This window comes from Stigmatopora argus, chromosome 7 (assembly GCF_051989625.1).
Source record: "Stigmatopora argus isolate UIUO_Sarg chromosome 7, RoL_Sarg_1.0, whole genome shotgun sequence".
NCBI classification, from domain to species: Eukaryota; Metazoa; Chordata; class Actinopteri; order Syngnathiformes; family Syngnathidae; genus Stigmatopora; species Stigmatopora argus.
The window spans coordinates 18320840-18337401 of record NC_135393.1 but is presented as its reverse complement, the minus strand read 5'-3'; the positions used below and the strand labels follow the sequence as shown (position 1 = coordinate 18337401).

At 40.8% G+C, this 16562-nt stretch overlaps 3 protein-coding genes across 11 annotated transcripts in view; 2 read left to right on the top strand and 1 right to left on the bottom strand.

Annotated features, from left to right (window-relative positions):
* The first annotated feature begins 218 nt into the window (after positions 1 to 218).
* prmt9 (protein arginine methyltransferase 9) lies at positions 219 to 10613 on the top strand. The gene is made up of 13 exons (XM_077605317.1): positions 219 to 520; positions 1092 to 1295; positions 1366 to 1514; positions 2359 to 2595; positions 2666 to 2833; positions 3923 to 4028; positions 4097 to 4206; positions 4274 to 4466; positions 5566 to 5749; positions 8095 to 8716; positions 9517 to 9670; positions 9737 to 9859; positions 10293 to 10613. The coding sequence occupies exons 2-13, from the start codon at positions 1095 to 1097 to the stop codon at positions 10512 to 10514; spliced, it is 2469 nt and encodes an 822-aa protein (XP_077461443.1). The 5' UTR covers positions 219 to 520; positions 1092 to 1094; the 3' UTR covers positions 10515 to 10613.
* A 444-nt stretch (positions 10614 to 11057) lies between these two features.
* tmem184c (transmembrane protein 184C) lies at positions 11058 to 15938 on the bottom strand. Its single transcript, XM_077605321.1, has 10 exons — positions 15446 to 15938; positions 14589 to 14719; positions 14475 to 14511; positions 14198 to 14403; positions 13010 to 13084; positions 12750 to 12843; positions 12565 to 12677; positions 12387 to 12486; positions 11705 to 11876; positions 11058 to 11628 (listed from the first exon to the last, which is right to left on the bottom strand). Exons 1-10 carry the CDS (start codon positions 15560 to 15562, stop codon positions 11351 to 11353), a joined length of 1323 nt encoding a protein of 440 aa, XP_077461447.1. The 5' UTR covers positions 15563 to 15938; the 3' UTR covers positions 11058 to 11350.
* LOC144077528 (uncharacterized) overlaps positions 15415 to 16562 on the top strand; it is a 178492-nt gene continuing 177344 nt past the window's right edge. For 4 of the 9 annotated variants that reach the window (XR_013301033.1, XR_013301035.1, XR_013301034.1 and 1 more), the window contains exon 1: positions 15415 to 15623. The gene's annotated coding sequence lies outside the window, so the exon portion shown is untranslated. The remainder of the gene's footprint in view (positions 15624 to 16562) is intronic. The other 5 variants (XM_077605330.1, XM_077605331.1, XM_077605327.1 and 2 more) reach the window with 2 other exon arrangements.

Sequence of the window (16562 nt, the reverse complement as noted above, 5' to 3'; positions counted from 1 at the left end):
ATCCTTCGCCATTATGCATCAAAGATGTTATTAATATTACATTAATTAACGTTGTTTCATAAAATTCAGAGATGCAGTGAAATCCATTGATCTTAAAAATAAGAATATTTTTTACAACATTCTCCTTGAAATATTTCCATCTTATTTAAAAAAAAAAAATCAAACAGTTTGTAAAGAGAAAATCACTTGTTTTAGACCGCTACATTGAATCGGAAGTATGTTCGCGTACGTGTTTAACAGTCGAGCTTATTTACCGGAAGGACCTGCTAGCCAACAATGCTATTAGCTTCGATAGTGTGTGAGTTTGGCAAAAAAAACCTTACGTAGCGTAGATTTTCTTCTGCTTTGCCGATTGCAAGATGCCTACTTGCAGAAGAAAAGCCTCACCGTGGCTTACCATTAAAGAAATATTTTGACGTTGAGCGTGATTGAATCGTCACTGCAAAAACATCAGTTTTTAAAACGACAACAATTACCTCCTTCCAGAGAACATCACTGCTTTGATCTACATTCTTGCGCGGTAAGTCTAAATATCTCGGTGATGCATGGTCAGATTATTATTAATATTATTATTATTATATTGATTTTTTCCTTGACAACATTTCCAGCCATGTCAGTCAAATACAATCACTTGTTACATATATTAATTTTGCAGTATTTCTCAGTGTGTCACAATACACAATTTTCTGAGTCATAATGTTGAAAAAATATATATAATTGAGAAATATCAGAAGAATTCATTAAAAAAATAGGAATTGGATATCCAAAACCACCTCAGTAAAAACCCAAAAGAGGGAAAAATCGATTGCTAACCCAAACAATGTTCACAAAACTAACAAAAATATGAAAAATAAAAACTGAACGAGTGACAAAATTCCAAATAACATTTTTTTGCTTTTTTATTTTAATTTTGCACCTGATAAACCACCCAACATTTGAAATTAAAGCTATTAATTTCAATTAAAATGGAAAAAAACTAGCCTATTCACTTAAATTAATAAGGACACTATCTTAAAAAGTGGCTTTTTAAGGGTATTTTGACTCCTTAAAATCAGATCAACCCTTGTGTAACCTTAATTTTTTTTATCCAGGGTATGCCTAATGCCAGCGCAAGACCAAAACGCAGTGGCAGGAGATCCCACAGACGGCCCCGAGAGGACCAGGCCCGGAACCAACTGGTTTCCAGTTCCCTAGAGAGCGCCCAGCAGTGCCTCTTTAATCAGGACTATGGACCCGCGTTCGTGCACTACCTGCTGGTCCTCAACCTGGCGCCCCAGTTCAAGGAATTTGCCAAAGTAAATCTTCCCCCAAAACGGTGAACGTACCAAAAATTTGATTTCTTTGCCTTTTTATTTATCGCCATAGGAGTCCTTCCGCTTCACCCTTTTCAAATGGGCTGAGGAACTGAACTCGGCCGGCCGAATTCAGGACCTCTTCAGCTGCTATGAGCAAGCCCTAGAACTCTTTCCGGCGGACGAGGTTATTCTGAATAGCGTGGGAGAGCAGCTCTTCAGGTATTTTGCTTTATTATTTTATTTTTATTTTTTATTTTGCTTTGCTTTGCTTTTCAAGCCCGAAACCTGCGGAGAGGCATTCTTTTTAAATAACTTTATTGGCAACAACTCAAAGACTATACAATACATAGTCAGCAAAAATTACAATAATGTAAAAAAGGGCTTTTTAAAAAATAAAAAAAAAGTCTATATAATCCGCGATTGATGTCCATGACGTCCATTTTTTTTGCATAAGAATATTTTGCCATTGAGGCTATTGAAAATAATGTCTATTGTTGTGGCAAAAAACAACGCCCAGATACGCATAACAAGTTTTACAATTTGTTTAATTCCGGTCCACAGACACAGCTATTTTAATTTAAGTTTTTGGGATATTTACTTTTTTACAACAAGGTTTGCTTCAATAGTTTCTATATGAATAGAGCACATGTGTCAAAGTGGCGGGCCGGGGGCCAAATCTGGCCCGCCGCATCATTTTGTGTGGCCCGGGAAAGTAAATCATGAGTGCCGACTTTCTGTTTTAGGATCAAATTAAAATGAAGAGTATAGATGTATATTAAATTTCCTGATTTTTTCATTATACTGGGTCATTTTGCAAATGATCATCCTTCACTGCCAATGGGAGCTAATGAGTCAATACCCAAAAATAAAAACAAATCTATATTTTAAAGATTCCGATCCTCCGATATTCGACATGCTGTGTCTCGATTTCCGATAAAAACATCCCTGGTTTGGTGTGTTTCGCCTAAATTTAAATAAGATGTATTACACAATCAGAGGCATAATATTTCTATGAACGCTATATATTGTATTTTCCGTTTTTGGGTATCTTGAATTGGCTCAGAATGGGCTTCCGAGATGAAGCGGCTGGGCATTTTTTCAAAGCCCTGAAGCTGAAGCCGGACTACGTGGAAGCCAGGGAGAACTTCTACCATGTGGCAAACTGGCTGGTAGAGCGTTGGCATTTCCTCATGCTCAACGACCACGGGCGCAACCGCAAGTATCAGCAGGCCATCCAAAAGGCCGTACGTGGCGGATGCACCACCGTACTGGACATCGGTACCGGCACCGGGATCCTCGGGTGAGATTCCGACGCCATATTTAGCCTTTTGGCTCCCGCTCGCTCGCTAACATGGTCACCCCACCGTTAGCATGTGCGCTAAGAAGGCCGGGGCCGCCGAGGTGTACGCCTGCGAGCTTTCCAAGACGATGTACGAGCTGGCCTGCGAGGTGGTGGCGGCCAATGGGTTGGGCGGAGCCATCAAGATCCTTCACAAGAAGTCTTTCGAAATGGAAGTGCCAAAGGACATCCCGCAGAGGTATGTACGCACGGGATTCTGAATATATGATAATTACTTTGGGCAAACCAAAAATACGCTCTGAAAATAGTAGTAAAATATTTCCGTATTTTCTCGCATATAAGCCGCCTCCGCGTATAAGCCCTACCCTTAATATTGCCTTAAAATGGTTGAATTTGACAATTTCTCTCGTATAAGCCGCAACCTGAAATTTGCCTGAAAATGGTTGAATTTTACAATTTCTCTTGTATAAGCCGCCCCCTTGATTCACAAAAATGTGTGTGTGTGGGGGGGGGGGGTTGTTGTTGTTGTTGCAGTAGGCCACACAAATGCAGTATTTTCTCACCTATTAATCACCTCCGCGTATAAGCCGCAACCTTAAATCTGCCCGAAAATGGTTGAATTGTACAATTTTTCTCGTATAAGCCGCAACCTGAAATGTGCCTGAAATTGGTTGAATTTTACAATTTCTCTCGTATAAGCCTTAACCTGAAATTTGCCTGAAAATGGTTGAATTTTACAATTTTTCTCATATAAGCCGCAACCTGAAATGTGCCTGAAATTGGTTGAATTTTACAATTTCTCTCGTATAAGCCTTAACCTGAAATTTGCCTGAAAATGGTTGAATTTTGCAATTTGTTGTATGAGCCGCAACCTGAAATTTGCCTGAAAATGGTTGAATTTTAAGATTTTTCTCGTATTGATTGTGGGTAATGAAGTTTTATTCTGAGAAAGGATGCCATTGGCTATCGGTGTTGTGTGCACAAGGATACTTCATTACCCAGAAAGCCCTCTCTTTGCCCGCGCATGCGCGTTGTGCGTTTTCTGGTCCATGTGTAGCGGAAACTCGTCCGAATAAATCGTTCAGTGCTCGTAGATATCTGTTATACACGAAAGAGATGCGGCAAAAAAGACAGTGTGCTACAATGATAAACAGCCTCTCATGTCATGGCCACCTGGCTTTCTCGCATCTTGAAATTTTTCTCGTATCTAGGGCGAATTATTTGCTCGAAATGTTCATCGTATCTCGAGCATCTCGTAGGTAGAGCTGCTCGTAGGTCGAGGTACCACTGTACATATACTATAGTTTGTATTTTTCTGTTCTGTCAGGGTGTCCCTGGTAGTGACGGAGACGGTAGACGCCGGCTTGTTCGGCGAAGGCATCGTCGAGAGCCTCATCCATGCTTGGCACCACCTTCTACTGCCTCCTCCACGGGTAAATGACAACAGCCATCACGACGGCGGCACGACAAGATAGTGACGCTGGTTTTATTTTTCCTACAGAAGGCGGAGACCGCATCCGGCGACCCCTCGGCGACCGGTCGCGTCATCCCCGCCGGCGCCACCGTTTACGCCATGGCCGTGGAGTGCCTGGAGATCCGCCGGCATAACAAGTAAACAAAGTCAATGGTTGGCGTTAATCGTCCGAACGGTATGAATAAGGGATTTTTGTTTGTGGAGGCTTTGCGTGTCCGAAGTGGGCGGTCTTTCCATGGCGGCGGCCGAGCAGCTGCGTAGTCCGGTGAGCTGCTGCGACGAACCGGACGGCTTCATGGAGCCGTACACCACCGAGCGTCTCAGCGCATTGCCCGGGGGATACGTGGCGCTGACCGAGCCGGTCACCGTGCTACGCATCGACTTTAACAACGTGGAGGTGAGCTGCCATTTTGGAATTCAGTTTTTTTGAGCTGAGGCACACTTGTTGCATTGAAAAAATCTCAGGGCACACCACTAGCTGAAAATCTTCTCATTTAAAACTATGTCACCTACCGTATTTTCACGACTATATGGCGCATCGTATTTTAAGTCGCAGTGTCAGTAACGAGTGCTATTTTTGTATTTGACACACACAAAGGACGCACCGTTTTTAAAGACGCAGCCAGGCATGGCAAGACGTACACCAGCTTAAACATACGGACACACGCTAAAAACACGTTTTTAAAAAGAAGCAAAACTGAGTTCGGTTGTAGTTTACTTTGCCATTTTATAATGTACTCACGTCATCATCACCCACAAATCCATCACGTCCTCATTTTTTGTGTCCGAATTGAACAATTGTCCAAATGAGTCATCGAAAACGCTGAGTTTGAAACGATTTAATATATATCTATACTCTTCATTTGAATTTGTTCGCGGCCCGCGTTAACGTCAACTCGATTTCATGTGGGCCGGATCATTTTAGATATAATATTTAGATTTTTTTAAAATATTTTTTTTTTATAGATCTAAAACAATGTTTATTTGAGCTTTTTTTAAAATATATATTTAGATTTTACAAAATAATTTTTGAACTAAAAACACAGAAAAAACTGGTTAAAAATGACAATTATTGATTTAAAAGGGGGAAAATCAGGAAATTTAATATACATCTCTACTCTTCATTTTAATTTGATCCTAAAACAGAAAGTCAGCACTCATGATTTACTTTCCCGGGCCACACAAAATAATGCGGCGGGCCAGATTTGGCCCCTGGGCCGCCACTTTGACACGTGTCGTAAAAGTTCAATTTTAATCGCTTAATATTGAGATTTCTCTCTTGGATTATTACGATGTATGACTCATTGTAATTTCTAACTGGAGCCAAGAATGCTGCCTAAGGCCTTGTTTTTTTGGCTTACATATCGTAATTAACACCTTCATTGGCCACACCTCATTTGTCAAATCCAATCTATCCCATTCGGGAAAGTACCGACTCGCGGTGACTTTTGAATGTCTAAAATCCAAGTGATAGGAATGCAGTTTGTTTTTGGTAGGAGTTGGAGGGTCTGAGCTCCAGGCCGGTGCAGCGCTTGAGTGTGCCGGTGGTCAGGGAGGGCGAGCTGGATGCCCTGGCTGTCTGGTTTCAACTGCATTTGGACCAAGAGAGCAGCTTGTCCACGGGCCCGCACGAAGACACCTGCTGGGAGCAGGCCATCTACCCAGAGCACGCCAGTAAAGGTCTTTATTTTGTTAAAAATCTTAATCTCATTATCTCTCGTTATTCATCAACCCTTTTAGTGTTTTTCATCACGAAAATATTGTTTTAAAGATTTTTTAAAGGGCTGCCCATAAACCAAGTGTGTCAGACTCGGGTTGGTTCGTGGGCCGCGTTAACGTCAACTCCATTTCATGTGGGCCGGACCATTTTAGAAATAATATTTTGATTTTTTTAAAATAAATGGATTAAAAGAACTGGATTAAAAGCCCTAAATATTCCATTTTTTATAGATCTAAAACAATGTTTATTTGAGCTTTTTTTTCTTAGTAAGGGAAAATCATTTATTTAATCATTTGTTTTTCATTGCAAAAGGAAACCAAATTTTGCTCTAATTATTTTCCATATTAAAATGGAAAACAGAAAATATTTGTATATATTTTTAGATTTTATAAAATGATTTATGGACTAAAAACACAAAAAAATGGATGAATAAATTGCAATTATTGATTTAAAAGGGGAAATCAGGAAATATAATATACTACATCTATATCTATCATCTTAATTTCATCCTAAAACAGAAAGTCGGCACTCATGATTGACTTTCCCGGGCCACACAAAATGATGCGGCGGGCCAGATTTGGCCCCCGGGCCGCCACTTTGACACCTGTGCCATAAACTAAATAAGATGGATACTGTCAAAATGGTTGTGTAAACTGTTAAATAAAACGCTAAAGTTTCAGGTCGGCAGATCCTCAAAATCGGCGAAAAGATTGTGATCAGTACAACCTAAGTTAGATATTTTATCAGGAATTTCGGGCTATTTTTTAACTTTGCAAGCCCATTTTATTGTATTTCCACGCGCGATCACAAGAGAGCGCTGTCTCCCCGCCCCCATAAACGGCGCCACGCCATGACGCTAACGGCGTCCGACACGGAGCTCGTCGTCCTCCAGACGACAGCCGTCTCGTCCTCTGGGGAAGGCGCCGACATCCGCTGACGTCAAACTCCCTCCTCGTTTATTTGTGCGCCGTGATCATCCGTGACACACTTTAGCGATCTGACTTTTCCCAGATGAAGACGGGAACAGATGTTATTCCTGAAGGAATAGCCCCGCCCCCCTTTCTTCTTAATCTCATTGTTCTTCTTCCGCTTCCACTCATCCTGGTCTCCAATTTCATTTCATTTACAATTCTATCATCATCAACGCGCGTCAGTCAACACTTTTGATAGCTGTAAAAAATATGCTAATTACTTTACACGACTGCACTTTTCAGTTTGGCACTTTTAATGTTTTAATTCTTTTTTTTTTTTTTGGTAGTTGTGGAAGTACTCCAAATTCCAAAATGTAACAAAATGACATTTTATGAAAAAAAACATGTGCAGTACGAAATTATTTGGTTTCAGAACTTGAATATTTTGTAAGTAGATGAGTACTTTATATGTAAATTCCGTAATTTGTTCCACGGTCCTCAAAAAAATACCAATTCCACCCTTTAAAAATGACCAGTGTCCCAATTTTGCATCAAACATGCAATAAAACAGACAAAAAAGAAGGAAAATTATAAGAAAATGATTTATTAAACGAATAAAAAGCATGCAAAAACTTGTTCTAGGCCGCAATAATGTTACCAGGGCAATTTCAAAATAAAATAACAGATTTTGTAACCTGAAAATTACATACCGAGAGGCATTTGTAAGTAGAGGTATAATGTCCTAAAAATATTTTAAAGGGCAAAACAATTTAATTTTGTTAATACTATTTCATAATAATAAAAAATTCGGACTATACAGGGTGTGCAGAGTTGTATTTTATCCAATGTATTTTGATTTAATGCTGTAGCCCAAGGGTGTCAGACTCGGGTTGGTTCGCGGGCCGCTTTAACGTCAACTTGATTTCACGTGGGCCGGACCAATTTAGATATAATATTTAGATTTTTTTAAATTATAAATGGATTAAAATAACTGGATTAGAAGCCCTGAATATTCCGTTTTTCATAGATCTAAAACAATGTTTATTTTAGCTTTTTTATATATTTTTAGATTTTACAATATGATTTTTGAACTAAAAACACAGAAAAATTATTAAAACATGACAATGATTGATTTAAAAGGGGGAAAATCAGGAAATTTAATATACATCTATACTCTTCATTTTTATTTGATCCTAAAACAGAAAGTCGGCACTCATGATTGACTTTCCCGGGCCACACAAAATGATGCGGCGGGCCAGATTTGGCCCCCAGGCCGCCACTTTGACACATGCTGTAGCCGATCACCCTGGATTCCTTTGCCGGCCAATCACAGTCAACGAACGACATTTCAAAAACGTTAAATGTGTTTCTTTGTCCGCTTTTTTTCCGGCCAGGTTTTTTGCTAAAAAGCGGCGACGATCTCCTGGTGGACGTATCCTGCCAGGAAGCTTACCTCCACCTGCACAGCGTGGCGGTGGAGCGGGACGGTCGCCACGTGCGCCTGGACGCGGCGGCGGACCCCCGCGACCCGGAGGCGGAGCTTTGCAGCGCCCTGGCGTCCCTCCAGACCCGCCCGGACGTCTGCGTGGTGGAGTGCTCGGAAATGGCGCTCTTGAACAACGGGCGCTACCACCGGAGCTTCGCCGCGGCCATCTCCGAGCTGGTGAGCCGCTTGAAGGCGGAGCCTCCCACGCCGGGGGAACCCGCCGACCCGCTGTACGTCCTGGACGTTTCGGAGGGCTTCTCTCTGCTCTGCCTGCTGGCCGCCGCCCAAGGCGGCGTCAGGGCGTACAGTTCGGTGGAGAAGAGGAAGCAGCAGGAAGTGCTGGAGCGCTTGGCGCGCGCCAACGGCGTGCCCGACGGCAGCTTGGAGTTCTGGCTGAACCGCGGCGAGGACGAGCAGGGGGCGCTGCAGAGACCCTCGCGGGAGAAGCTCTGGAGCGCCATCTTGCTGGACTGCGTGGAGACGTGCGGCCTCGTCAGGCAGAAGCTGATGGAGAAGGCGTCTTTGGCGAGGTGGGGATGGATGAGGTCACCTTTGGGGTCGACGGGGGGTCGCCGATGCCGATGTTCAATGGCGGCTCTTCGGAAATAAGTTTTCAGAGCAGATGAGCATTTTCATTATAATCTCGATTTTTAATTTTTTTTAAATTATTTATTTTTATTCATTTATTTATTTTAAGTTTGGGTTTTGTGATGTTATGGGAAAAAAAATGTAGGATTTTTTTTTTGCTATCCCCAAAAATATAATTCCAGTACGTAAACATGATATTCTCTTTTTTAGGGGAAATCATGAAAAATATTTTTCTGTAAATTATTTTTTTTTCACACTTTTTCCCCCAAATTTGAATATACTAATTGCAATTCAATGTTTCCATTTTTATGTCCATAACAAATCATGATGTAAGATATTTAATAGCCTGGGCAGTATTTTTTATTTATTTTTTATTTTTTTAAGTGACAAATTTTAAAAACTTTTTATTTTGATGTTACATTTGAAATCAAAATTTCTTCATTTATTTTTTAAATTGAAATCTCCATTATATCTTGGGAATATAATTTCAATTCAATGTCCATTAAAAATCACGTTTCAAGATATTTAAGAGCATGGACAGTAAAAAAATGATTTTTTTTTTTAATTGACAACATTTTAGTTTAAAAAAAAAAAACTTTAGTTTGATGTTACATTTGTTCATCTTTGTCCAAATTTATTGATTTATTTTTTAAACCGGAATTTCCAGAAAAAGCCGAATATCTTGGCAAAGTTGATTTTCTCACAACCATCAATGTTGAACTTCCCCTCCCCGATTCTTCAGGTGTTTACTGGAGCGTGGCGGCCGCATCTTCCCTCAAAAAATGGTGGTTCTGGGCACGCTGGTGGAGTCGGACACGCTGCTGATGGAAAGCGCCGTGCAGGGCCGCGACGCCACTCTTGGCTTCAACATTGCGCCGTTCATCAACCAGTTCACCGTAAGTACGCGTCGGCGTCTTTAACCGTCAATTTTCCGATAATATTAATGGCGCTTTGCCTTTCAGGTTCCCGTGCACGTGTTTCTGGATTTCTCCACGTTGACGTGTCGACACCTGAGCGAGCCCACGGAGCTTTTCGTCCTCAATCTGATGGACACCAATGCCAACTACAACGAAAGGGAGGTCCAGGTGGGTTTTGCTAGACCAAGGGGGTCCGGCTCGGCTCGAAAAAATTGATTAATAAATGACAATTATTGTTTTAAAAGGGGGAAAATCAGGAAATAGAATATACATCTATACTCTTCATTTTAATTTGATCCTAAAACAGAAAGTCGGCACTCATGATTGACTTTCCCGGGCCACACAAAATGATGCGGCGGGCCAGATTTGGCCCCCAGGCCGCCACTTTGACACTTGTGTGCTAGACTTTACATATGCCCCACAGAGGCCATGTTGTTAGGGGCAATGAAGGATCCTTTCAGGCTTTTGCCGTGAATTGAAATGAGTTTATCGCGATTCAAGCAGTATGTGATAACAATGACTTTAACTGAGTATGCAGTAATTCAGCATTTAAAAAGTATCTGGATTGGTCTTAAGTTTCTGAACACGCTCATCTTGTCAGGTTTTGACGACGTCGGCGGGAAGAATCACGGCGGTGCCCTTTTGGTACGACATCTATCTGGACGATGAGACCACGGTTAGCACGCTGGCCCCCGACTCTCACTGGAAGCAGGCCGCCGTCGTCCTGCAGCGCCCCCTGGAGGTGGCGGCAGGGGAGCGGATGCGGTTGGCCGTCAAGATCCGGAACAGCAGTATTTCCATCGAGGTACGGAAAGACGCGTGATGGTGGACGGATGGATGGACTGAAGCGTTAGCTAAAAAAAGTTGTTGACATTTTAAAATGGTATTATTGTTGCGTTGGGATTAAAATGATGAAAATGTTCTCATGTTGTTGTTCGTTTTATTGGTAAAAATAAAGTTGCGGAAGGCATAAAGAGTACAGAACTGCTGAGAACATTTAAATGGTTGTTATTTCTGCAATTTAATCGTAAAGGTGAATTTGACATTTTTAATGAATGTTTAAAATGGAAATCAGTGTATTTCCTCATCCAATCAAATTGCGTGTTTCATCTTTTATGTTAAATTGCCAAAGTATAGCAAGTAATGAGTATTGAGTTCTAGACTGAAAACTGGAAATTGACGCATACATGTGCAAATTTATCATTTTCAATTACTAATATTCAGTTAACATTTAAAAACATACCTGATGCATACAATTTGATACTTGTATTTAACATAATTGAAGAGAAAAAAAACAAGAGATAGTATCATGGCGTAATTATGATACATGTTTAAATACTTGAAACAAAAGTTACTTTGATGAGTAATTATTTAAAAATAATAGCACAATCCTCATTTTTCATTATGATTCAAAGCATCCCCACAATTTTGAGTGAATATTCTTTTCAGTGTGGCCTTTAAATCTTTCAATTTGTTTCCCTCCAAATTAGTAACAAAAGAGGCTAAACGGCTAAGGCGCTAACGCTCCAACTCGACGATTGATAATTTTCCGCCGCACGAGTTTCAACCCGTCGTTGACGGACATTTGCGTCCATTCCTCACAGAACATTCTTGCGGCTGTCACGTGATTGGCAAAAGTCGCCGGGACCCGCCCCCTCGTTAGTTCCTAACGACGACGATCGAGTCCTCTTGGGCTTCCTCGTCGCTGTTAGCCTCGCCCGCCACGTCGCGTCGTTCCCGGGCCAGGCCGGCGGGGGCCGAGACGGAACGTGGCGTTTGCCCCGTACCCTGGTAGCGGCCCCCGGGCGACGGCGGGTCGGACGCCACCTCGCCCACGGCGTCCCGGGAGCCGTCGGACGAAAGCAGGCCGGAGCGCTCGCCGCAGTTCTGCGCGTCGTCGAAGTACGACGTTCGGGCGCGGCCCATTACCGTTCGACCTGCGGCAGGAAAGAAGAAGGAAAAAGTCAACGCTGATTTTGGTGGTGCCGAGCAAGCGATTTGTCGGAGACCGACCGACGTTGCGGACTTGTTCGGAGATGTCGGCGCGGACGTCGGAGACGTCCCACATGGCCATGAAGGAGTCGAAGCAGGAACCCTCCTCGGCCTCTTGGATGTAAGGCTTGTACGTGAAGCTCACGTGGTGAGCGATGGCTGCCAGGAACATCTCCACGCAGATCACAAAGTCCTGCAATCCAGTAAAAAAAAAAAATGGAAATTTGAATTTGGAGCTCCAGTCCCAAAGAAAATGTATGAAGAGGAAAAAAGTATATTTAAGTATACACTTTTTTTATTTGATCAGAAAACATAGTTAAATGGCGAACAACAACCTAAATAGGCACCAATATTTGGATAACTATAGCATAAAAATAGGCTTTCCTGGAAAGGGAGAAAAAATAAGTCACCAAAATAGGAAAAAAAGTTTGACTTATAGTCCGGAAAATACGATGTTCCCATATTTAAAAAACATGGACATTTTTTCCTTAAATTTGAAGCGATAATTAGAATATCATTCAAAAAAGAAAAAAAATGTGCAAAATGGATTGAGTGAATACGTAGAAATAAATAGATTAAAATATGTATTTTTCATCTCGTCGCGATCTTCTGGAAATGACGTCTGATTGGATATGAGACACGACTGGCCAAATCTGTGAAAAAGAAAAATCAAAACAGAAATATGTAAATGTTTTTTGTTGACCTGCAATCCGGTGGCGACGGCTTCCACGCTTTTCCAGTCCCAAGTGCGCTCCTCCGAGATGACGCCCATTTTAACCAGCAGGGCGATGAGAACAGCTTGCCTGTCAATCACAAAAAACAACAACATTTATTCACCTGAAAAGTGGCCAAAAATTCATTCCAAAGTTGTTTTTATTCACCAAAATGAGACGAACACCACCATTTTGACGCAGAGAAACTTTCCCACCGGCTTGATGGGGCCCAGTTCCTCTCGCAGAGCCCTGTAGAACAGCACCAGGCAGTACATGGCAAACTGGACAGATGAAATGAGGCGTTACGTCCCGACGGCCGTGGGAAAACGAGACCAATCGAGAGTTTTCAGTACCAGTTGGGACATGTTGTTGACAATGACCAAATAGGTCCAAGCGTTGGTGGAGCTGAAGTTGCCTTCGTCGTAAACTTCGCAATGTTGACAGATGCTGCCACAACAACAACAAAAATGGATGGTCAGAGTCGATTTATCACCAAATATTTGAAAAATTGTCGATTTTAGGCCGACAAAATCTCACGGCCGATTTTAGGATGACAAAATCTCACGGTCGATTTTAGGCCGACAAAATCTCAACAAAATCTTGCGTGACTTACAGGGCGATAACCGTTGTGACCGGCCTCACCACTGTGTACTGCAGCACCCCTAGCTTGCACCTTAATAGCAAAACCCTTTGGAGAAGGAAAAAAACACAACAAACAAACAAACATGTAAAATGAGAAACATTCATTCATTTTAAAAAAAAATTCTTGTCCTCACGAGGTTCGCAGGGGGTGCTGGAGCCTATCCCAGCAAAATACCGGTGAAAGACACTGAGAATTGTTGGTCAACCATTTCAACCAATCGCAGTGAGACAAACAACCAATCGTAGCTAGGGGCAATTTTAAGTTTTTAATTAGATTAGCATGTTTTTGGGATGTGGGAGTAAACTGGAGAACCCAGAGAAAACCTACAAAGATGAACATGCAAACTCCATACAGTGAGGACCGACCTGGGATTGAACCCACAGCACTAGAAGTGTGGGGCGGATGTGCTCGCCACTTTACCACCGAACCACATGAGAAATATTTTGGGGTAAGTACAGTCTTTTTTATTGCGACTTCACATATCGTGAATTCACTCCTTTGCAATTTTTTTCTGCTATTATTTTTTTTTTTAAATTTTTAAACAAAATTTAAGTTCTTAAAAATGTGAAAATCCACGCTGAAATTCGTAACGAAAGCCACTTTTGCTACTAGGACTGAGCACTGAAGAAAAAAAATTATAATACGGGTGACCGTACTTTGTGATTTTTCAATTAGCGTGGCCATGTTTGGTCTACAAGGGTGCCAGACTCGGGTTGGTTCGCTTTAACGTCAACTTGATTTCACGTGGGCCGGACCATTTTAGATATGATATTTAGAATTTTTTAATAAATGGATTAAAAGAACTGAATTAAAATCCCTGAATATTCAGTTTTTATAGATCTAAAACAATGTTTATTTTATCTTTTTTTAAATATATTTTTAGATTTTCCAAAATGATTTTTGAACTAAAAACAGAGAAAAAAATGGATTAAAAAATGACAATTATTGATTTAAAAGGGAAAATCAGGAAATGTAATATACATCTATAGTCTTCATTTTAATTTGATCCTAAAACAGAAAGTCGGCACTCATGATTTACTTTCCCGGGCCACACAAAATGATGCCGCGGGCCAGATTTGGCCCCCGAGCCGCCACTTTGACACATGTGGTCTACATTAACCGCGATATTCGAGGGATTACTGTATGTAGTTTACTCACTCCCCCATTGGCCAGGGTGGGCAGCAGCAAAGCGGCGGAAGGTGCTTCTGTTGCTCCTGGACCTCCAACATCATGACCAGACTGGGGTACTGGTTCTCCAGGTAGTTTAGAAGGAACGTCATAAAGTTGTAGATGACGTAAGCCTCGTAGCATTCCCGGCAAGTGTCCACGTAAATGGCAATGTGCGGGTATTTCAGGGCAATCCACTGTGGCACACCGGTCACTTTTTTTTAGTTTATGATCGGGAAGTAAAGTGTCGTTATAGAGAAAAACTTACACTGTCCAAGCTGTAAATTGGCACCATCCACAATATTCTGATGGGGGAAAAATGAGGTGTTAAAAATGTTATACAATTTTTTTTCTTTAGGACAATATTGTGAATTTTGTTCACCTTATGATGGGTTTCTGAAGCTCCGGCTGAGTGTAGTGAACCAGATGTTGTAGAATGCCCCATAATGATATGGGGATGGTCATGAAGACAAATATGCCGGCTATAAACCATGCTTTGTTATGAGTGCCGACCTGCCGTGGCAAAGAAATAGATGTCATTAATACAATTTTGGTTAAGCCAATAAGCGTTAAAAAAATATAGGATTTTCTTAATCCAATTTGAAAGAGAAAATATATTTTTTAAATACAGTAAAGAGCTAATACAGATAAGACATGATACTAAAGTGTTTATTGTGACCCTTGTGAGGATAAGCAGGATAATGATTTTTTTTTTTTTTTACGTATTTTTTTTTAATTTCAACCAATGTTTTGGACAATATGAGTTTCTATGAGTAAACTATTAAACCCTCGCCCAAAATTTAAAAAGAAAAAATACTTTTACAAATTTAAAATAATTATTATTATTATTTGTACTAACGAAAAAAAATATTTAAATGTCTTGATATGCCATTTTTGCCCCCCAAATTTTACAAAAATGAAAACAATACGGCGACTCTAATTTTGTTTTCATTTAAAATTCTTAAAACCGGAAACTACAATATGGTACAATAACATCACGTTACATGATATAAAGCTAATTTATCTTAATAAAACGTGTAACCCCTCAAGCCAACTAAATAAATCAACTAAATAATTAACCCACATTTAAATGTTATAAACTGTTTCTTTAAAACCAGAAGCACCATTTTCTTATCACTAAAATGCTATTGGATCCTCATAGCTTTAAACATTTTGTTTGTTTTTAAAAACCATATCCCACAATGCAGTGCAGCCCCTTCTGGAGAGCCCAGTTCTTACCCCCGACTTCTGCAGTTCCCACACGCACAGCGGCAGGACCACGAGCAACAATAATATATACAACAGGACAACCAGAGGCCGAATCCATCGTCTCCAGTTCCCGCACGAGCAAGGCATTCTGACATGAAGACGCTGGACCCGTTTTAATACCAACAAACACAGCCTTCTTGGTCCCTGAGTGAGTAAAATACAACTTGTTATTATTTCGCCGACATGCTAATTGCCAGCGCAGGTGACTCCAATTATCCCCTAGCTGAGTGGCTAGGCTCGTGTTAGCTTGTCAATCGTTTTGCTACGTAAACAAATAACGAACGTGAGAGTAGTTATATGGCCGTTGACATCCTTTGAATCTATATCGTGCCGTTGAAATGTTATTTTTGCATTTAGCCAATCTGCGCGTTTTGAAGTGTTTTAACTGAGCTAAACTCTGAATTGTTTGCCGAATGCCTGAAACTTTCCGATGAGTTGTTTCCTATCGGTTACTTCCTGATTCTACATTCCGAATTGTGATTGGTTGAGGTTTTCCTCTGAGCCAATCACTGACGAGGTTCGAAAAGATGTAGTCTAGGAGTATGTGATTGGTCCTCCTCGTATGATTGTGGCACCCGTTGTCCACCAGGCAGCGGCGTTCTTCAACAATTGCTAAACGGTACATTAAGTGTTTAGATTTCAGTCATTGTTTTGGAAATACAAGTTTTTATAACGAATTACTTTTGGAGTGGCAAAAATGAGTAGCTTTGTTATGAACTTTTAGGTGGAGAAGGAAAATAAACGATTTACCATTAACAACGATAAAAACCACAACATGGATGATAATGGAATTTTTAATGTAGTACAAATGAAAAAAAAATTAATTTATTTTTAAAGGGCCCAATATTTGTTATTTTTGTGTATTGTGAATGGAAGTCACTTTGATAAATATGTTTTGATAACACTGGAAAAACTGTATAATGAGACTAGAGCAAATTAAGGTAGGTACGAAGGTAAGTTCATACCTCATTTTGTTTTTATAACATGACTTTTGAGATTCTTACTACATGTTTTTCTGCTTGAGAGGAAGAACTTTTCCTCCCTGTCATTCCCCCTAACTCGTTAGATTTCAGACAGATTGTTCATG